General features: G+C 40.5%; 1 protein-coding gene across 4 annotated transcripts in view; it reads right to left on the reverse strand.

The window, feature by feature from the left end:
• The window catches only part of PLCE1 (phospholipase C epsilon 1), a 288193-nt gene that overhangs the window by 33888 nt on the left and 230779 nt on the right, over positions 1–23526 (reverse strand). For all 4 annotated transcript variants that reach the window (XM_076009963.1, XM_012766294.3, XM_076009962.1 and 1 more), the window contains 8 exons: positions 22118–22179; positions 21869–22034; positions 18427–18534; positions 16876–16992; positions 15395–15553; positions 9335–9464; positions 5591–5712; positions 4463–4580 (listed from right to left, as the gene is read on the reverse strand). In XM_076009963.1, the coding sequence (XP_075866078.1) occupies positions 4463–4580; positions 5591–5712; positions 9335–9464; positions 15395–15553; positions 16876–16992; positions 18427–18534; positions 21869–22034; positions 22118–22179 (982 nt within the window). The remainder of the gene's footprint in view (positions 1–4462; positions 4581–5590; positions 5713–9334; positions 9465–15394; positions 15554–16875; positions 16993–18426; positions 18535–21868; positions 22035–22117; positions 22180–23526) is intronic.

A 23526-nucleotide genomic window follows, 5' to 3' on the forward strand; every position in this document is an offset into this window, starting at 1 on the left:
TACCATCCAGGTTTGTGTAGGGACCCTCTATGATGTTTGAGCAATGACAAAATCGCCTAATATCTCATTTCTCCGGATTTATCCCCATTATTAAGTGCAGCATGCCTATATACATAATCCGAGCTAGGCTTTCTTCTGGACGCCCTCTCTCAGACACACTGGAGCATTCAAACATACCAGCTGGAGAAATCAGCAGAGAAGCTGAGTCTGGAGAGGGTCTGAGAGCCACTCAGGGTCGCACAGATACTTCTCTTTTCTAACTGAGTGAATTTCCTGCCACATGTTGTGCAGGGCCCAACAGCTGGGCCTTAACTTATGCAGTCACTGGGAGATGCCCAAAAAGTTGTTTTCACTGGTTTTGCAAGATTTGGGGAGTACTGAGGGTAATCAGTTTCGGTGAGCAGGGTTATGTCTCAGTGATGTATCTGAGAGCTCTGTTCTCGACCCTCTCATGTCCTGAACCACGTCCCTCTGCCCCCAGTGTTCCACCCCGAGGCATCCTTGTGCAGCCTGAGTAACCCAGAGCAGCACTCTTGGGGAGGATGGCAACACCCAGCCTAAAGGGAAGGGAGGGGTGATGGGGGGAGGGGGGAAGGGAGAGGAGTTTTAATGCCAGGGACCCCACACCCAGCCAATGGAAGCTGTCCAAGGCAGCAGGGTCCCACTTTTGTGTTCAAATGGCTCCTTAGCAAACCACTGTTCCATGAACAAAGCTTGTCTGTCAGCACTAGGAAAATGAGAGTGTGTGTGCCGTGAATGGGCTGAAATCTGGAAGGCTCTTCCCAGCTGGGTCCTTTGGTGTAGGAATATAAACCAATCCTGGAAGCCACAGAATCTTGCGGACAAGCCTCATCATGGAATCCCTGGTTACCTGCTCTGTGGACCCTGTGGTGGATCCAAAGGAGAATGAGGCAAAGGCTCCCTCAGAATCAGACTTCTAGATTGTATAGCTCTGCAGGCTCCCAAATTGCCTATATTAAAAACCCAGGTACCAGGGCCTGACAGCTACCTTCCAAATATAAATCCCTAGTAAAGAGTCCTGAGAATTGGTATTTTAATCAAGTTGCCCAGATAATTCCGGAGATTTCAACGAGTGTGTTAAACAAGGATTCTAGTCAAATCCAATTTTGAGTGAGGACACGAGGCTCAGAGGGGATCTGCCTTGGTCAAAGTCACAGAGCGCGGTAACTAAGAGCCCAGGCCTCTGACCAGGGACCTTATCCAATGATCTTGTCACCATCAAATATTTCTCTTAGAAGGCTGTACTCTTAGCTGGGGAACAATTAGAGGCCCAGGAGGTACCCAAACACAGGGCTATACATGCAAGGAGCTCCCAGAGGAGGCATCATCACCATGGGTTGAAGAGTCTTATATACTTCACAGGGACTATTGGCCTTGGAGTCTAGACAGTGGCCGGGGGGAGAAGGAAGGACAGGCCAGGTTGAGAACACTGTCTGAGCAAAGGGCTGGCAGCTGGAAAGGCTGAAGCATGTGTAGATGGCCGGTGAGAGTGGGGGATGCAGGGGAGCTTGCTGGGAACTATCTGGAAACTAAGTTAGTGGTGTCATATGACAAAAATACCATGTTCTTCTTTTTTTCTACTAGAAGGAGAAGAAAAACAGGAAGATACAAGTACTGAATGTAACCAAGAAACAAACTCTAAGAGTAAGCAGGTAGGAAAAACTCAGCTTCGTGCGTGGTGTGGTGAAAAGAGCACAGCACTGGGAGTTGAGGCGCTCGAGTTCTGGCTCTTGCCCTGGCTCTGAACTAGGTTCCTGGCGGTGGGGAAGTTCCTCGATTTCCGTGGGCCTCATACCACACGACCTTTGGCTTCCTCACCGCTCTGAAGGGTTTCTTTTGTTTTTTGTATGTGGCTCTTAGGAAGGGACTTGGGATGATGAAAAGTGAGACACGTTGAAACTGACGATGTAGAAAAATTAAAATCAATAGTGTAGCAAAATGAATACTGTATGGCATTCTTCCAATGTGCATCAAAACAAATAATAACAATGGATATTTAGAAGGTATGATAATGATTCCAGCAATACAATTTAGTTATTTTGAGAATGGAAATAAAGTTGGGGAAAGAATAATGTAAGAAACTTCAGTTACTAAAAAAGTGCAGTATACCTATAAAGAATGTGTGCTATGTTTTTTTAAAAAAGAAAAAAACACACTTGGGATTTTAAAACTAAGTAAATAGCCACATGCTTAGCCTGTGCCTCAGGTCAGAAGCTCGACTGAATGACTCCTTGACCCTTCTACAATTCTTCGTTGGTACAGAAACTTTATCTTTCACACTGATTTCAAGCATCTTTGAGAATTTTGTGCTCTTTGTTTACTCAGAGCTTGAGAAGGAAAGACAAAGCCAGGGCAATGGTCTGATGTAGCATCTGCTGCATTCACGGAGAATAAGAGACACAGTGAGTGTGACTCTTTATCAGAGTGACCCTCATACTTGCTCCTGGGATGAAGGACATGCCAGCCATGATGCTTTGACAGGATTTTATCCCACCATAAGGACAGTTTCACCAATTGCAAATATGATCATATTGCACTTATGTGACATAAAGTCATGATCCGTGAAACTAAACCTGAATGGCTAGGCTCTTGCATATCCTTGAAAGCTTTGCTTATTACCTATTCATTCCTATCCTCTGCAACAAGATACCAGACAAATAGTTGCAGCTGCCAAAAGCTAAAAAATAATTTGTGGGAGAAAACTTAGAATTAAGGAAGTTCTAGCTATGATTATTTTTTCTTCTGATGTATGCAAAGGCCACTATTACCTACTTTTTTGAATAGCCCAATATCTCTGTCCCATTTGCCAGGGATAGCATCAGACCGGATCTAGTTCAGTCCATCTTGAATAGATAAGGGCTGGCATTTTAATGCCCATCTCCAGGCCAAGTTTTATAACCTGTTTACTAACATTTAGACTGATCCTCCAATCTCAGCCACTTTCTTGTCCTTAGAAATCTTTTGCAAAGGAATCTTTTTTCTTAGTATAAGGAGGTACATTTTTCTGACTTCCATATATTTATATTTTCTGTTTGCCCACTATCTCCTCATGCCCCATTTGTGGGATACATATTTGGGTGAGCTCACTGATGACATACCCTAAGAAAAGTGGCAGAGTAGTGTAATGGTTAAAGGCAGGACTTTGAAGACAGACAGGCTTCAGAATCAAAGGTCTAACATATATTAACTGAAATGAGTGCTTCTTGGGAAGTGGTTTATTAGTCTAAGTTCACTGTATTTCTAGAAATGGCCAGTTGAGGGATCCTCCCCTCCCATTGTACCCCCATCCTCGGTCCTTGTGGTTTGCGTGGAGCCTCACTACCTAGCTCAGGGATGGAGCTTGTGATAAGGGTTCCAGACTGTCAGAGCACTGTACCCCCTGGACACAGTATTTGGTTAGGGTTTGGGCAAAGGGCTCAATGAGAAATAATGAAACTTCTGCTGGAAGTTCTGAAACAATCTGGAAGCATCTAGTACTAGCCTGCTGTAGCCATCTTACAACCACAAAGGGAACAGAAGGAATGAAACCAACATAATGGAGGCAGAATGAGAAATGGGAAGACAGTATGTGCTTTGGGTCAAGCAATACCTGCAATTTGTATATCTTCATTTTCTAAGACATGAGCTAATACATTTCCCTCTTTGCTTAAGTTAATTTCTGCCGCTTTTTTTTTTTTTTTTGAGACAGAGTCTCGCTTTGTTGTCCAGGATAGAGTGAGTGCCGTGGCGTCAGCCTAGCTCACAGCAACCTCAAACTCCTGGGCTCGAGCGATCCTTCTGCCTCAGCCTCCCGAGTAGCTGGGACTACAGGCATGCGCCACCATGCCCGGCTAATTTTTTATATACATATCAGTTGGCCAATTAATTTCTTTCTATTTATAGTAGAGACGGGGTCTCGCTCTTGCTCAGGCTGGTTTTGAACTCCTGACCTTGAGCAATCCGCCCGCCTCGGCCTCCCAGAGAGCTAGGATTACAGGCATGAGCCACCACGCCCGGCCATTTTCTGCCGCTTTTAAACAAGAGATTTAACTGATGCATTCTGAAACCTTGGGCAAATTACTTTATCTCTCTCAGACTTCATTTTATTTAAAAATGGATAGTACCATCTACCTCATAGAATCATTATAAATAGTCAAAAAGATGATGTATTTAAAATACTTAGCACAAATCCTAGTAAGTACTTAATATATTCTAGTCATTAGATATTATGACTGTATTACTATTCACATTATTATTATTAACTATTATGAAAAGATATATGATCTGGAAAATGAATATTTTATAATTTTTTTCATGAGCATCAAAGCAAATTGTTTCGAAGGTATTATAAAAATTATTTTGCCCTCAAAATTTAGTTATTTTGAGTGTTCACAATGCCCAATTAAATAAATAGCATATTTTTATCCCTTTAAATGTTATAGATGATATTGTCTACTCTTACCTGGAAATTTTACTGCTTGGCAATAGATGACAAGATCAGAAAGTTCTGGTGCGATCTGTCTGCTTTCCTTTTTATTCTGAGGAAGATAAAATTCTTCTCCCAGCTCCATGTCATAGACCTATCAAGGGAAAAGGATACCATTTTACAGGGAAGGTATATGCCACCCACCTCTGGATTCCTGAAGCTCTTTATCTGTACTTGTCTGGTGTCATCAGTATGTCTCCCCTTGTTTGGTTAATTATCCATATACATGTCCTAACAGCTTTCCTAGAGTAAAAGCTTTCTGAGGGCAAGGAATGAGTCTAATTCATCCTTTATCTTCCCTCAGTGCTTAGTTCACTGTCATACATATGGAACAGTCAATGTACCTTTGTTAAATAAATGGAGGATCAACTATATATCTCCTTTTCTCCAATGATATCATTGCAACTATGTCTATAGCTTTGCTCAGGGTCTATATACTGTGAGGCACTTGAGGGTAGGGTCTGGGTATCTCATTTATCTTTCAGTATCATTCTTCTGTTAACACTTCACAATCTGGCCCCATTTATCTTCTTGGTTACCCCAAATGTTTTTAAAACTCTTGCAATTCCCTGAACATATCAGGCTATCCTTTTTGCCTGAATTCCCTATTTTTGTCTGCTTGGATAAATCTTCTTTCTCAAACATCATTTTTCCTGGGAGCCTGTCCTTGATTCTCTGATAACACAGTGTAATCACTGCTCCCTGCATTTACCTACAGGCACTGTTTACATTCTGTCAGCATCACTAAACCATCTTCTGCACTACATCAGTGCCTGCAGCACATAAACCTTCAGCAGGTATTGGTTGGATTGATCAATGGCTAACCTTCCACAAATGGAAGGTGAGTGTCCCATTATATCACCATGTGAACTCTGACATCTAAGGGAAAGTGAAGGGAAAGGTGAATGGGATTAATTCCCACTGGATTAATCAATGGCTAACCTTCCACAAATGGAAGGTGAGTGTCCCATAATATCACCATGTGAACTCTGACATCTAAGGGAAAGTGAAGGGAAAGGTGAACGGATGGATAGGGAGGAATCCTACCTGAAACCAACAAGAGTACCAGGTCCAAGTGTCATTTAATAGAAACCATTCACCAACCTTTCCTTTGTTGCAAGCAGAGTTATCTGCTTTCTTTATCCTCTTGGGGATTTCTTCACTATACTCAAACTGAAGCTTGTCATTACATGATTTATTTTCAGGTCTGTCTTCCAAAATGTTGTCTGAAAATGAGTTAGCAAGGCTTCAGTGAAAAAGAACCAAATGTTGCACTTAAGAGCTACATGTTTATCAGTACAAGGACACCCAGATACTTGTACTTATCGGCAAGAATGAGGCTCTGGCTACTTGTTACCAAAAGGATGGCTTGAAGCATAATTTAAAAAATTGGGTTGGTGCATTTATTTTCAATTTAATTGACTCATTTACCAGTAGTTTTTGTACCACATAGACATAATCTAAATGAGAATGTTCATTTTCTTACAGATGATTGAACTGTGCAAATATTATAGAAGATGTTCTGCATCAAGAAGCTGACAGCATACAAATTTGGGAAGGATTTAGTGGTTGAAGCACTTCTAGATGGTATGTGCATGATTTAATCACTCTCACTTTGAAATGAAATTATTTTCTTATTTTACCTTGAGAAGTGTCAAAACCGGGGGGAGGAGGGAGAATTACTGTGTGCAATGCAAAGCTTTCACAATTATAATTAATAGGAAAGTAAAGTTTTCATGATTGTTATTAATTTATTTAGTGATAAGAATAAGAATAGGAATCAAAATATATTTAAATATATCAAAGTATAAGAGATAATCTTATACTTTGCTTTTTTTTTTTTGCATTTCTATTCAGAATGATTCTAAAAGTATTAGAAGTATATCATGATTATGCTCTTTTAAAATGAAAAACAAGAAAGGTAATTTCTTACTCAAGATTTACTATCTCATTAGACCACAGAATGCTTAGACCAAAATACCCTTATACCAAATCAGGGCCATGCAGGCTGCCAAGAAGTAAACAAGATATATATTTTTTCATTACATTTGTGTTCATAGAAGTGTCACAACTTCATGCTAAGCAGGCCCAAGAAATTGGAAGCAGAGTGCTGACATCCATGCAGTTAAAATGCCCAGTTCAAATGGTGTTTACCTTCCTGACCGTTAGGAGCGGGAGAGGCAGTAAGGACATCTGCTACAGAAAAACAGAATGAGAAAGTCCATAAAAGTAAAGAGAATTAAGACAAAAAGCCAGATAAATTAAAGGAAGAGATGAAGCAAAGCATAAATAACAACAGCTTAGATTACAAGATAAATGAAACAAGAAATGCTCTATAGATTTAATATTTTGACTACTAAGAGATGCAAGGGCTAGCAATAAAAAAAATGCAAACACTGTTAACATGAATCATGCCAAGGGCTGTGACATTCATGTTACATATTTTCAGCTACTGACTGTTGTAATATTCTCAATATGACTTTATTTCAAAAGACAGAAATTGATTGATTTGTTAAAGTCATGCAATCATGGTCATAAAATACACTAGCATTCATTTGTAAACTCAAATTTGTGCTCCAATATATGTTCAAAACTAGTCACAAGGTGAAGAACAAGATTGGGGGAAAAAATCTATGTTTATTTCATTAAATTACATAAAATAAATATTCATTAAGGCTTTATTATCTAAAAGACAGAGCAGCCATTCCCCAAAATACATGACCCTCAACTTCCTTAGGGATTTCTTGCAATAATTCTGTGGCGAGGCATCATCTCATTTTTATAGCCAAAAGGGATGTTAGATTAATTCCCTTATCTTATGGGTATGACAACGGAGGACTAGAGCTGTCACAGAGATAAACTGGGCACCCTGATTTTAGAGATGAGTTCTTAACCTGGGATGCCTGTGAGGGCCGAAGGAGGCTCGTGAAACTCCAGCAATCATATGCAGAATTTTGAGAGTGTGTTTTATTTCTCCAAGGTGATAGGTCACAGCTTCCATCTGATGCTCAAAGGGACTCATCATTACAAGAAGCTTAGAGACCTCGGAGGTCCCCCTAAGAAGCCAGTCAGAGGGGTCTTTCAGGGAAATGGAAATACCCACGTCGTGGTAGTGGACTTAAGTTGTCATAGATCATGAATGTTAGTGCTAGAAGTGGGGGAGAACATCATTAAACACTTCACAGAACCTTTTTATTACACATCTGAGGCACCTAAAGCTGAAAGTGGTGAAAAGACCCAGGTCTCACAGCCCACTGGAGCAGAGCCTGGTGGGGCCCCTTTTCCAGCAATAATCCCTGCCAGCATAAGTGGGCTTTAAAAATTCCAAGGAACTACTGTAGAAATTGTAGGATTAAATTTTATTCTCCCCATGGAAAATAAACCAGACAGATCCTTTTCTGACCTGTTCATTTTGTTATTTGCAAATCAAAAACATCTATAACAATACTTTTAAATAGTCTTCTCCTTTCCTGTTCTCAAAAGTCCAGAAAAAGCACAGAAGGAATTCATGAAAGAGAGTGTAAATTTGTCTTCCAATGGACTAATTTCTTATTGGGGCAAATGACATCTGGATTGGTTGATTTCTCAAGTGGGGTTTCCATTTCACGTCCAAATCAATTTGTTTTTCTCTGGGACATTTACCATGACTGTAGTAGAAATCCATGGGGAAGAATAAGTCAATATAAAAATATTCAAGTTCCCACGACTTTGCAGGAATAGGCTGCAAAGAAATTGTCTTAATTCCTTTTAATTTTCTCCCTCTTACTATCTGATGAGATGTGCCCCTTGTATTATCTCATGGGGTTTCAGGCCAAGTAAATTGGCTTTTAGTTGACAGCATAAAGCATCAACTATTACTAAGAACAAATGTGAAATGGACATAGCCTGGGATTGTATTTGGGGGCAGAAAGACACTGCACTGTAACCAGCGATGGAGGCTCATGGACCTGAACCCTGGTTGGAGACAACCCTGAGTGGCTGTCAGTTGTCTTGATGCCAATGGCTAATGGTTGCTGGTCTGAGCATATCTGTATATTTAGCAAAACAATTATTCTACATAGAAACAATATATTCTACATATGTTATGTTTATATTAATAAGAACTTTGGCACTTTCTTATTACTATACTATTGTCTTTCAGAAGTTGCCAAAATGAAACAGTCTATCAACAATGGTACCTAAGAGAACATTTTGCAATCTGCAGAAAATGACACTAATTTAGTGCAAATAAAACATGTGAAATCTCATTCTCATGTGAGAAGGATCCTTTTCTAGCAATCTATAGTTAACATCGTCCGTGTGACTTTTTTGTACTGCATCATTAGCCATCACCCATGTTTTTGTTGGCTTTTTAAATATGAGAACGAGGGAGGGAAGGGAAATGAGGCTCCTTTCTGTTCCACACTCCTAGAACGCCAGCATGAGAGCATGAAAGGAGGAACGGAGCACAGATCGGAGCACAGATGCAGGTGGTACAGGACGGAGAATGGATTCAGTAACCGTCTACCATTCCTGCCAAGAGCATCAGCCATAGCAGAAACTGAAAACCTGAAAATGGGGTTTCTCTGCTGTAATTTCATCTCTTCCCCTAAAAACTCATCTTAGGAATGATCCCTTGTTGCTTCCAGAACCCATCCCTTGGTTCCTTGAGTGATGTCTGTGTGGCTAACATAATTCCTTTCCTCATCTTGGTTCTTGCTAAGTGACCGGATTCAGAAACTCTGGGACAGTATTACAACAATCTGAATTGCTGGTCTGTGGAGCTCCAGAACTTATTTTTGAAAAAAAAATGTGGAAATTCATCCAAGCATTTCTTTGCACACAAGCATGGGGCTCTGTTTCTCTTACCATCAGAAAGGGATTCATAGTCATAGTCATATTCATCCTCTTCATCTTCCTCTTCCTCGTTGTTAGCAGGTGGGGGGTTGGCACTCCCGCCATTATAAGCCTGCGCTTGCATGGATGCCAACTGATGAGCCTGTAGGACAGCAATAATGAAGACTGCAGATGCCAAGCTTTTGTTTATAATGTCCCAAACTACCACTTAATGTTTACCACAGCCATTAACCTATTTTGATACATTTGGGAGGGGGGAAAAATCTAGATTTATTTAAAATGCAATGTCAACACTTGGGTGAATGTCAACATTCCTACAGGAAGGATCCTGGAGCTTTTAGGAACAGTCCCAAGGAAGCTGCGTGCCAGGTTCCCTGAAGCAAAGCCTCTAAGGGAAACCTTTGGTGCTTTGTAGAACCAGTGTCAACCCCAAACAACCGAAGAATGTGAATCAACCCATCAGTTTTTTTTTTTTTTTATTTCGGCATATTATGGGGGTACAGATTTTAAGGTTTCAATAAATGCCCATTTCCCTCCCTCCCCCCACAAGTCTGAGTCTCCATCATGACCATCCCCCAGAACCCATCTGTTTTTGAAAGGTAAGTCTCTGCTAAGAAACCAATTTTTTTTTCCTTCTTAAAATACGTACAGGCCTCTGACCTTGAGAACAATGTTTGAATCTCTATGGACAAAGAGACCAAAGAATAATTGTTGGTTTCAGTAAAGTTTTTCAACAGACTTTATCTGAACTGTAAATCAGATTAACAAAACAGGCTTCGAAACTTTAGGAAGCTTGATGTATGTGGCCAGGGAGGTCACACGCTTCCTTTTTCTATTGGAATTACCATGAGGTGACAGTGTAAGACATAAGCATCAATATAGGTCTGGGAACCTGACATAAGGAAATGATCTGCAATACAGGAAAAGATATTTGTATGAACTAAAAATAAGACACAACTTGAAAGTCCAAAAACAGAAGAATTGAGTCAGTAAACAATGGTATAACTGCTTGAAAGAATGAGACGTAAAAAAATAATTTGATTAATATATCTTTGTTAAATTAAGGAATTTGTTCAATGTTTACATATTGATTATAATATATATTTTTATATTGAATATGTTATATATGTACACACATACACAATTCATGTGTGTGCATATGTAATATATATGTACATGTGTGAGCATATATATCTATACATTTAAATCTATACATATATCTATATAATATACATATAATTCTGTATTCTTTGTGTGTGTATATGTATATATATAAAGTGCAATGATATGGAACGACATTCATAGAAAGGCTAGATATTAAATGTTAATTTGGCAGGGGTTCTTGACTTGTCTTTGTGTCACAGACCCCACTAGAAGTCTGGTAAGGGAAGATTCCCTTCTCAGAATGATGTTTTTTTTTTGTTTTTTTTTGAGACAGAGTCTCACTTTGTTGCCCAGGCTAGAGTGAGTGCCATGGCGGCAGCCTAGCTCACAGCAACCTCAGACTCCTGGGCTCAAGCGATCCTACTGCCTCAGCCTCCCGAGAATGATGTTTTAAATGCACAAAATAAAATGATTACAAAGGAAAAAAATAATGTTGAATACAGGCATTAAGTATTATAAAAAAAATTGTGCTATTAGAATATAAATATTTATTAATACATAAAAAAACTACGTTTTTTTCTTTTTTTTACTTGATCTACCATTGTCATTTTTTAAAACATTAATTTAATGAGCATAAATAATTGTTAAAGATATTAGCAACAACTTAAATAATGTGAAAAATCTCTTATTTCTATTGGTAACAAAGACATAGGTGCAGCCAATGTTACTGTGGTTTTTTAAATGTGGTAATATTATTTTTATAATGAAGATGTACATATAAGGAATATACAATTTAGGCTGTGTCTCCGTCTAGATAAAATATATTACAATGCAGTCCATCCCATATAACTGGACATTGTCTAGGCTGAGATTTCTCAAAGTGGGTTTTATGTAGCTCTGTGGGTGTTAATAGCTGTTATGGAAAAACTGACAATTACAGTAACCACAAAACAAAATGAAAGTTGGGAAACAGCGGCTTAGCTAAACCAAAACACATTCCTCCCACAGGCTTTCACATAGCCGTCATTTAATACATTAAAAGGCATCGTGATTCCTCAAGATCTCCAGTGCAGCATTTCCCACGCTTATTTAACTAGGGAACTTTTTTTCCCCTTTTCTTTATTTTCTTAGAGTGTCTCATAGAGTTAGTGTTCTTCAAAGCTCTGAGGAATCTGTTCTGGGCACAAGTGAGCCACCAAACCAACCCTGCTCATCACTGATAAGAGAAGGGCCTGGACTCAGAGAGCACTCAAGGTAGGGCCAAGTTCTGGGGACAGTGAGGAAAGAGCTGGGCAGACCCACTGGCAGGAGAGCGTGAGATCTGTGTGGGGGAAGGACACCGCTCAGAGGGCCACAGAGAGCAGTGTCAGAAAGCGGACTGCCACGGCCCCACAGACGCTCAAACAGAAGCTTGGAAGGTGTGGCAAATGGACAGCGAAGACACGACACCCTTCTTCTTTGCAATATCCTACTTATTCTGGGGGAGAAAAATAGGATCCAAGCCCTTGAATAAAAGCAATTCAGTTATAGGTTAGGAGTTTAGAGCTGGGGGTCAGCGGGAAAGACTGGCTGCGATGGGGCTAGGCAAGAGCCACGTCTCACCCTCCTCTGTTCCCCCAGTGCGCAGCACAGTGCCTGTCACCTGGTGTGAACTGTTTCAGTGCAAACTTGAGTCTGCTGGGTGGAGCTCAAGAGATGAAGGTCAGAATTCTGGAGAGTTCTGATGGAGTATGGTTAGGAGGCTTCAGTAAGAGCCTTAGCACAAGCCCGGGCAGACTGAGGGCTTCAGACATCCTGCTCTGCACTAGTCTGTCCCTCCCGTGGGTGAGTTCTTTGTGTGGAAGTCACCCGGGCCTTCCCAGTTGGGGGTTAGGTCCCAGCATACTGGCGCTCTAGGCATTCACTCGGCTTGTTAGAGGTCAGGTCGCTGGGTCTAGACCCACAGCCTGCCAGAGAACTAAAAGGCCTCGCAGATAGGATTCTGGAATCATTGCCAGTGTTCCCCCGGAAACCATCGCCGGGGGTTGCAAGCAGTCTTAGAAATCTGGAAATGGGATCACATTGTCCTATTTTTCTAAAATAAGGAAGAGGCAAATTGTGGAAATTATACTGTGGGCAGGGTCAAGGTGATACCTGCCAAAATTTGAGGATGGATTATTAATTAGTTAGTTTGTGAGAACTTGGAAAATAAAGAGGTAATTAGCAAGAGTTAGGATGGATTTACTAAGAACAAGTCTCCTGAACAAGAACTTCCTTTGCCTTTTGGGGTAAGGTGATTCACTTTGGGGAAAACAGATGAATAGTGTTTCTTAAACTTCTAGGATAATAAGAATTATTTTTTAAAAAAACAGATTACCAGGACTTTCTTCTGGAAATTCTGATTTAGTTGGTCAGATTTGGGACCTAAGAATCTGTTTTTAAAAGTGCCCCAGTGATTCTTATTAATTTATTCTGACTTCCATATTATCTTTGAAAAGGTCTTTCATAAAGACATGAAACTGGTTCTTAGCTCTGCCACTATGAGCTTGATGGCTTTGAGAAAGTCACGTAAGTGGCCAGGCTTCACTTTCTATTCTGCTAATACAGAAGTTGAAGTACATTCTTGAAAAATGTGGGCTGCACAACAGTGGAGAGCACCAGACAGAAGTAATAATCACCTAAACTCCAGGGAGCTCTTTCAGAAGGGCCACAGGCCTCTCCACATGGCTGTCTGGCTAAAGGGCAACTTGAGACAAAGAAATAGTTGGAAAAACTGCCAATAAATGCTTTGGATGACAGAAAAATAAAATCACAAAAACACTTTGTAGGCTGCTGCAATATATCAAAACCAAGAAAGAGCAAATATAATAGAGATAAATATGAAGCTCCCATATATATTAATAAAAGGTTAAAATTTATTGTTAGCCTGGAAAAAATGGAGAGATCAGGCATAAGAACAGTCTATGAAAATAACTGAACTCTTTCTCTTTCTGTTTTCTACAAGCTCAACCAGAGCCCAGTGTGTGCTAAAGACTTTGAAAAATGAGAAAAATCTGAGGCTGCTTTAACTGAGGTTTAAAGTTTAAATTAAGGGAGGTGATGGTTTCATTGTTTTTGTGCTATCAGATCCTATCTAGAGTACTGACTTAGTTCTGGAAATCCCACTTTAAGATTAATAAATTCAAGAATATCCACAGATTTATGAATATCTAAAATATGCTTAACGGAAAAAGTCTTAGCAACCATATCCTACGAGGAAGAGTTGACACAAGAATTTTTAGCTTAGAGGAGAGAAAAGCTGGTAGGGAAACACATCATAGTTTTCTAATATGAAATTAGTCTGTATAGCTGCAGAGGGTAAGGGAAGGACCAAAGAGAAGGAGGAACAGGAAGGAAGATTTTGGCACAACATAAAGAAGACTTCTATAACAACATGATGCATTCATTAGTGGAATGGGAGGCTCATAAGTAACTGCAAATGACTGTGTGAAGAATGAGAAAGACAGGAACATTCAAATACATCTCAAAGACCATAGAAGTACATGTCCATAACAGCTATATCTGCTCGGCCATGCAGAGTGGGCAGGAGTCGCTAGATAAAGAACACAGCATGGAGGAACAGTGCTCTAGAAGAAGCGCCCACTGCTGGGTGGTCAGTCACTGATACAGCATTGGAGGAAGGCCAGCTGGAGTACACATGTTCATGTTTTAGTTAAACAAATTCACAACGAAATGCATCAGCACAGGTCTTGTGGCCTCTGGAACCCAAGCAAAGGGCAGGCCTCCTGAGCACCTCTGAGAGTGTGCAACTGGACAGAGGTAGACCTAGTGGAGGTCTCAAACTCAAAACTCTCAGGGCCGACTTCACCTCCAGACCTGCCTTGTTTGGCTGGTGCAGTGTTCTTAAAAGAATTTAATCACAGCTGTCTGTTTATGGGACATGCACACTCCATTCCTGTCCCTGCCACTTCCAGCTGTTCTGTATCTAGCTGTCCCCTTACATTAATGTTTTTCCTCCCTGGGCCCTGGAGGTGGCCTGGGGTTGGGGAATGTGTACCTCCAGAGCACACAAAGACTCTAGAGATATACAGGTTCAGATGTTTTTAAAGGAATCAGTTTCTGGGTCCTCAAAATCTGTGTGCATGTACTCTTTTAAAAATAGGCCTGTCTAGACCAGGCATGGTGGCTCATGGCTATAATTCCAGTGCTTTGGGAGACTGAGGCAGGGGGATCCTTTGAGCCCAGGAATTTGAGGTTACAGTGAGCTATGATCATGGCACTGTACTACAGCTTGGGTGACGGAGCAAAAACCCTGTCTCTAAAAAAATAAATTTAAAAAATAGGCTGATCTAAGAACAAATCTAGAGTCAGCTAGTTTCAAAAGTCCTGTTTTAGGGCCAATAGTGCCCTCCTAAAGGACAGATGGTTTGCCAGCTGTCATGCTGTAGGATAAGTAGGTGCAGCTTGGCATATGGACTCGGTGTCCTGACCTGAGCTTGTTCACAGATCCTTACACTTGTGGTGCTTGGGCACAGATCTCCGGGGGTGAGGTAGGAGTGCAAGCACCTGGGGACACAGCACTTCGGAGGTACACTGGGATCACAGGGCTCCTGCCATTGGGTTTCCACGACAGGCCCCATGCCAGGTGCTCCCCCTAAAGGGGGCTCTCCCCAAAGGGGACTATAGCAGCCCCTGTTGGATTGACAACCCTGAAGCTTGGTTCCAGGCACAAGAGTCACACATCATCCCACTCGGAATAAATTAAATATTCTATGTGGGAACAATTTCACAAATTAAATTTTAGGTGAGTGAGATGAGAGAATTTATTGGTCTATGAAATGAAATGCCCAAAATCAAATTTATCATTTCAGGAAACTCAGTTTTCCAAAACTAGTTACTCAGAAGGTCATCTGAATGGTCAGGATGACATTAATGTCTTTGTTCTAAGCACATAGCCTATTCACAACCCATTTAACAAGAGGGGAGTACCTTTTGCTTTAAGATATCCACTGGTGTCTGATGGGCCTTTAGCTTCTTGTTTTTCAGAAGCACCTTCCTCCTAAGTTGGTCAGGTGAGGGAAGCATTGGATCATCTGAGAAATCAGTCTCAAATAGGAATTTAGCCACCAGCTTTTCTCCAAACACAGTCTAAAAAAGAATAAAGGAAAACATACAATCAATGCCTTTTATCTATACTTGATAAATACATTTATATTTCATAAATATACTAAATATTTCAGTCTGGTTGAGTTGTTTTAAAAATCCTAGGAAGAGGAGGTAGGAAAGAAGGTGTTTTTTCCCCCTTCCCATAGTTTCTTACTGGAAGGAAGGGAAGTGTTCAGAAGGACAGGAAGAGAGATCTAGGCCGCTCTGCAGCTGAGGCCACTTCTATTTGGGGAAATGTTCTAGGATCTGATGTATTAACAAAGAAAACAGAGATTCAGTTGGAGGCTGTAGTTTGTAGAATTTAGTCTGAAGATAAGAAGTCAAAAAGATAGAAATCTTGGAGAGGGTAGGGAGTGAGGACAAAGATGAAAGACAATAGGGGAATTTTCCCCCACAAAGTATAAAGAACCACAGATGCAATGCTCGCAAAGGATTTTGAGCACTGATCTCCAAAACAGTGTCTCTCAAGGAGGTGGGTAGTGGGAGGGTAGACAGAGGATGATCTACTGGAGTGAGGCTAGAAAATATGGCAATTTCTATTTCTACTTTTTTGTTTTCTTAGAGATGGGATCTTGCTATGTTGCCCAGGCTGGACTTGAACTCCTAGGCTTAAGTGGTCTTCCTGCCTAAGCCTCCTGAGTAGCTGCTAGTTATTTTTCAATTAAAAAAGAACAAAAGTCAAAGCTTAGGCCCAGGCAACATGAAAGGCTAATTTTGTTGGCATTAGTATTGGGGGACATGTCCTTTTGCCTGTGCTCCTCCTTCCCACTGTTTCTACAAATGCCTCTACCAGTGGAGAAAGGGGAAGTATAATGGAATATTTACTCCTAAATCTGTATGCATTACAGTTCCCTTGTAAAAGGAAGGGCTGACTGTTAACACAGCAACTGTTCTGACCAGTCTAAGCTCTTTGCTAATTTGGATCTCAGTACTGTAGTGTGGGCCACGAGAAGATTTGACTTACTTGCCCTGGGATATGTTCAGCTTTTCCACATACAACTGACAAGTGACATCCTGCCATCCCTAACTTGTGGTACCAGAAGCCTTATATCCTATAGCTTTCTGGAAAGGGCCAGGAGATCAGAGAACAATGCTTATATCACTCCAGCTAAAAAGAAGACCATTCCAGAGAGGGCTCGAGCTCCTAGCACAGCCCTACTTCTCAAGTCTGTGGGACCCAAATTGTATATGCATCATGGCTGAGGTCCAGCTGTGGTGTGGAACACAGGGGCCCCATGTGAAACTCAATGACAATTGCAAGACAAGAGCCATGATACCATCCTGCCTCTTAGTTGAGAGCTCACCTTGAAAATTTCTGCCATTTTTCGTTGCTGAGGCAATGAACAGTGATTTTCAATTGATATGATGATTGGCAGGTCACTCTTGATGAAGGCACTGCGATCAATAGCTTCAACCACTTCCTGTAAGAGCCAGAACAGCTCATTAGAGTATAGGTATCTGTCCAGGATGGTCAGATAGCCACAGAAAGCATCTCAATCGTTGCATGCAGCAGACTCAGGCTGAAGCTGGTCTTTATATTTTCAAATGTATTTTCAAATGAAGCAACAGGAAAAGGCTATTTTATATAAATGCATTTAACTCTTCAGATTGAATCTTGTTCATATACTAGAAGAAACAACTATCACTATGTCGAATTTAACAATTATATATATATACTCAAACACACATACACATAGTATGTTGCAAATTAAAGACACTATTTTCTTTATAGTATCAAATATAATGAGGTATAAGATGTTTTCCTGCTTTCAAGGAGTTTATAATTTATTTGGAGGCAATAAGAGGAAGTGATATATTCACATGTATTTATATGTAGATGTAAACACAGTTATCAACTCATCTTCCCAGCAATATAGAGTACAAGAGTTTTAAGAGTACTGAATAGCCTGTAATCCTAGCTCTTGGGAGGCCGAGGCGGGCGGATTGCTCAAGGTCAGGAGTTCAAAACCAGCCTGAGCGAGACCCCGTCTCTACTATAAATAGAAAGAAATTAATTGGCCAACTGATATATATAGAAAAAATTAGCCGGGCATGGTGGCGCATGCCTGTAGTCCCAGCTACTCGGGAGGCTGAGGCAGAAGGATCACTCGAGCCCAGGAGTTTGAGGTTGCTGTGAGCTAGGCTGACGCCACGGCACTCACTCTAGCCTGGGCAACAAAGCGAGACTCTGTCTCAAAAAAAAAAAAAAAAAAAAAGAGTACTGAATAGGAAAATGAGTTAAGGAGAAAATGCATTTTAGCCACTATTTCTACATCTAAGACAAAAATAATATTCCTTCCCAGCCCACCACAGTTCAGAGAAAAATGATGTTTCACAGCCCAAGCCTTTTGAATGAGATAGTAATTGCACAACTGAATTAATAAGCTACTCAGAATTTGAAACAATAATCCAATGAGACCAGTTTTCCTGGGTGACCAATCTTCCCTGGTGGAATGGATGCTCATTATTTTACAATGCTAATTATTTAATCATCTTCTATCACATGATGTTGGCCTTTGTCAGCATGACACCAGGGCAAATGACCTTTAATTCCTGCCTTCATATATCATCATATCATGTAAAAATTACAACAATATTATTTCATGCTAATTAAGATAAGGTAATGATTACTAACTTTTGTTGAATGGGAATCTGGTGAGAGTCCAAGATTAACTCCCAGAAAAATGAACATGTGCACATTCCACATGATATTGCAAACACTTTGGGGAAGTCATTCAGACCCAGCATAAAGACCCTCGACATAAAGGTATAATTTGGTAGAGTCACTGATTTGAATGATAAATGAAGACAATGTCTCTTTCTGAGTTGATTTAAAGAAAGTTGTGAAGCATTACCTTGAAGGGGATCTTGGTTGTCAGTGTATGTCCATGATAAATGATGGGCATTCCATCATCTCCGTCCCAGCAGTCCAATTCTACACTCCGACAGCCTTGCAAGAGGACCTGTGTGATCAATGGGTGAATCCACTCCAGATGAGCACCTGGAGATAAAGCCTCAAACTAAACCCAGCACATAGTTCTACATATCAGTCAGCATTCACATTCAGGGTTAAAGCAGAAGGGCATAGGATAAATAAATAAATACTGCATTTTAGCCAAAGGCCATAATTAATCTGGGGTTGGGAAGAGAAAGAACAGATTAAGGTAGAAAGAATGTTAACCAGAGCTGAACATTAATGGAAGGTAAAATTTGATAGTAAAAACATATGGCCATTTTCCTAGCAACTTTGGCCCCTTGAAATGCCACATCTTGAAATTAGCAAGCCAGGCAAGTGCTCTGTCTGGGTAGATGTCAGTGGAGGTAAAGGTGCTTATGCCACAGCCCAAGGAAATAAGGCCACTGATTCCTTAACGAACTGACTAAAACATTCATATCAAGCAAATCAGGATAAAATCTCCTCCATTAAGACTCAAATTAAGCTACGAGCAAACATCTTTGCTATGAACATGTGGCATGTAAGCAGAGTAGAAGCAAGGAGTTATCAAGGATTTGCCTGGCTGTCTAACCCCAGAACAGCAGGTAGAGCAGAGAAGGCAAATAATCCATGACTCCCCTCTCCCATACCCACAGCAGACATCAGTAATCAGGCACAGCACACTTTCCCTCACCTTTGATATGTTAGCTCACAGTCCTTTCAGCCAAGTCTTCCAGGAAACACTACCAGTGAATCAGATGAGATAGTACCTATTTGCTATCCTGGATCTAAAGCTGGAAGCAGAGCTCCGACACATGTGCATGGGTTGCAGCTCTATAATGTTTGCTTGGAGCAACCTCTTCCTCCATAGACTCTATCTGTATGCTACCTTAAAAATGATCACATAATGGAAAGGCAACCCAACCCAAGAGGTTGATATACCTGTGAATGTACCTACCCACTGATTTAAGAATCCACATAACTATTTCCATGTGACAAATCCATTACTAGGTTTAATGGCCACTAGAGATTCTGCAGCAAAACTCAGATGGTGGAATGCCTCTTATTTTAATATTTCTGTATGAGATATTTGCTAGCTTCCTCCTATTATACAGAATAATCTGTAACTTAGAATCCCAAAGCTATCAGCTTCTTTCAGCAGCTAGAGTACCTATCAGTGCATTGCCTTGGGCTGCAGATCGCTATGTAACATGGCAGCTGGAACACAAGGCTCATCTCTGTGGGGAGCCTGCCAGATGCCAGGCTGGGGAGAATGTTCAGCAACCAGAAGTAGATGAGATGGTTTTTCAGCATGAAAAGACTAAAGGTCTTCACCAAAGTCTGGATGACCTTAAGACCTCCATATATGTCTAGAAAAGGGAAACCTTGGCTGGAAATTGCAGGTAAGAACAGGGCTTATTCTCATGTTCCAGCTACCCCACAGAGAAATGTTAGAAGGTAATTAGGAGGGCTGAGGGAGACTGGAGAGTGGTTAGAAATGAAGCAAAAGGCATCTCTCTGCATACTAAGTTTAATCATGTCTATGAATCTATTTGAGGGATTCTCATGTTTTATTCAAAAGCTGTGACAGCACGCTAACCAGGCAACAGAGCAAGAGACTGTCTCAAAACCAAAACAAAACAAACAAAAAGCTGTGATAATCTCTACTTGGGGTGTAATGTTAAGGAGTTTAAAAACTCTTTGAAGTCAAACAGGAAAGTGAAGTAGAAATTAAAGCTAGGACATTTGTTCTTGCTTATTTTCCTGGGAGAAATATACACACATGAGTATGTGGATATATAGAGACATGTATGTGTGTATATATATGTATAGGTACACACGTGTATGTATGTGTACATGTGCATATCTATGTGAAAAATACATAGTATCTATATTCATATATGTATTTCATTTCTTTCCCATAGAAAAATGGATTTCAAACTTCCTTTAGCTTGGGAATGCTCTGTGCAAATGGAAGGCCACATGTAAAGCACGTAGACAGGAAGAGTACTGCATCAGCTGCGGTGGGGATGGGCAGGAAACCCTTCCTACCCTGCAGCTCGCTCAGCTCAGTGTCAGAGGCTGAGGCCCCTAGATAGAGCTTCTATTTAGAAAATCACTAGTCTAAGGACACATCTTTATTTCGTAATAAAGGTCCGTTAGAAAACAGAGTTTAAGGCCAGATGTGGTGGCGCATGCCTGTAATCCCAGCACTTTGGGAGGCTGAGGCAGAAGGATTGCTTGAGCCCAGGAGATCGAGACCAGCCTAGGCAACATAGTGAGAACTCATCCCCACAAAAAATAAAAATATAAAAATTAGCCAGGAGTGGTGATGCACACTTGTAGTCCCAGTTACTCAGAAGGCTGAGGCAGGAGGATCACTTGAACCCAGGGGTTAGAGGCTGCAGTGAGCTATGATTATGCTATTGCACTCCAGCCTGCGTAGCAAGAGTGAGATCCTGTCTCAAAAAAAAAAAAAAAAAAAACGGGACAAAAATTTGCCCCATGCTTTGATACATATCTGGACTAATCTGGAAAACAAAGGAAACTCATTGATACTAGTGTTGTATAAACAATAGAATTATAATTTTCAAATCTGGACCCACATGTACACAACCATACTACTCCCTGGACCAGCCCAGCTCCTTCCTGATTAACCCCTCTTGTAGGAGATCCGAGAACAGGCAGAATAGATGAGGGAATTGTAGACAATATAACGGAGAGGTAACAGACATGCATATCATTGAAAAATTGGCTATGCAGGTCAAACGGATGTGTTTTTTCTAGTCCAGAGAGCCTACTGAATTTCAAAGAACATTCCCATGAATTTGATGTGTAGGGACAGTGCTTATAGTGTGTGCAGATTTTTTTCTTTATTGGTACCATAGGGATGAATTGATTGTCTAACAAATTACAAAGCAAAACAAACAATATTTTGGGAATAACTCCATAGAAAGTTTCATTTTCTACTATGCTTTCCCACTACAATATATTGATTTATTTAGCATGCAGTGAAATGATTAGATAATTTTCCCATGGGAAAATCTAATTTTAGTAGGAGTAGGTCAGACTAACTAGGATCTAAAAGCTACGGGTCTCAAACAAAAAAAGTTTTTTGTTTTTTTTTTTGCCTAGGATAAAGGTTAAGTATGGGGCGGGGGAACAAAACAAAAAGAAATAAAGAAAACAACTGCTGCATGTATAGCCAGTTTTCCCACACATCATGGTTCCTCGCATTTCATACATGAGAGTTTACTCTCTGAGTTCTTCAAAGGAGTCTGGGGTCAGGTTTCTGTGATGTTAGGAGTTACATAAATAATAAAGTTTAATGAAAACCACATTCCGATAGGCATTCTTAATACCTGGCTGTAGAGTTCTACTGAGGATTCTCCTTTGAGCTGATGGCCCGTGAGGTAGGTATTATGCGAAGATTCAATGTAATAGTAGGAGAGGGGTAGCTGCAATTCTTTAACGTTCTCTTGTGACTCATCATTTTTCGATGCAAAATTATCTTTATCCATCAGGAACCTAAATGAAACAATTTTTTTAATACTGCATGGAAAAAATGTATATTACTCTTAGATGATGGGCAAAGCTATTTAAAAACTTACCTTGCAAATCCTTCAAATGACATAAGGCCCTGATGACACATACTGATGCTAGGCTCGAATTTCTGCAAGGGATACAATTAAAAAAAAAGGGGGGTTATTTAGGTAGAGGAAACTAAAAGGGGAAAGAAAACCATTTTTTGAAAGTCATTTTTCAAAGCTGTTTTGTTTTTATCAGGAAACATCTAAACCAAATATTTGAACTAATTTAGTAATGTAGTGGTAAGATGTAGTTTTTAGTCCAAAAGAAAACATTTATTATATGTGAGTTTATTATACTAAGCATATTTATTTAAGAGCAAAAGGCAGAGCAAGAGAAAAGAACAAGGCTGATTTGTATGAAAACAAAGTATATCAGTTTATTCAGGTGAAAATGGGAATAATAATAGCTACCGTAGAGTGGGGGGGAGGTGAACTGAGATGATTCACATAGAGCACTTAATACCATGTCTATTCAACAGTATTACAGTGAGCACTCAACAACGTGTAACAATCTCACGTTTTGGACAGCTATAATAATACACTGATTCCCAATCAGGTGATAGGGAGGTTGGAAACCCGGACTAATTCTGTTGCATGTGATGCAGCCACACTGAATAGTCTCACCACCCCTATCTCTGGCCACCCTCTAGTCTAAACCATCACCATGTCTCACTTGGGTTATTGTGACAGCCCCCTAACCAGCCTCTCTGCATCTGCTCCTTCACCGGCACGGTTTATTCTCCAGTGGGACCAGGGAAACCCCTTAAAAAACATAAATCAAATCATGTTACTCTCCTGCTCAAAAATTTCCAAGGGCTTCCCATTTCACATGGGCTAAAGGCAACCCACTGTCTGAAGAGCCTAGATGATTCAGCCCCTGCATACCTGTCTGAAACCATGTCTGCCCTTCTCTGTCTTATGCAGCTCCCACTACACCAGCTGTTTTGTGGTTCCTTCTAAACCCCCATCTCATGCCTGCCTTGGTCTTAGAGCCTGCTACTCCCTGTTGGGGATGCTCTTTCCTCATTCCTTCAGGTGGCTGATTCACCCAGGGCTCAGTCCCAAAGCTACCTCTTCAGAGTGCCCTTCACTTACTCCCCCATCAGCCCTCCTGCATCATGCCATCCTCTTACTCTGCTCAATTTTTTTTGGAATCCATGATTGCCTGACATTATATTCTATCTTTATTTTTATTTTCTCCCTCACCTACTAGAATAAAAGCTGCATTGAGGGTCACTAGTATATTCCCAGCTCCTAGAACAGAGCCAGCACAGTAGGAACTAATAAATATTTATAAGTGGCTAAAGAGGTTGAAAACTTAGACTAATTCTGTTGCATGTGCTAGAATAATAAGAAGAAATTATGTACCAATTCCTTATAATACAATCAGAGAAGACCTGGGACCTATGTTAATTATATCTTAAATGAGA

This window comes from Microcebus murinus, chromosome 14 (assembly GCF_040939455.1).
Source record: "Microcebus murinus isolate Inina chromosome 14, M.murinus_Inina_mat1.0, whole genome shotgun sequence".
NCBI lineage: Eukaryota > Metazoa > Chordata > Mammalia > Primates > Cheirogaleidae > Microcebus > Microcebus murinus.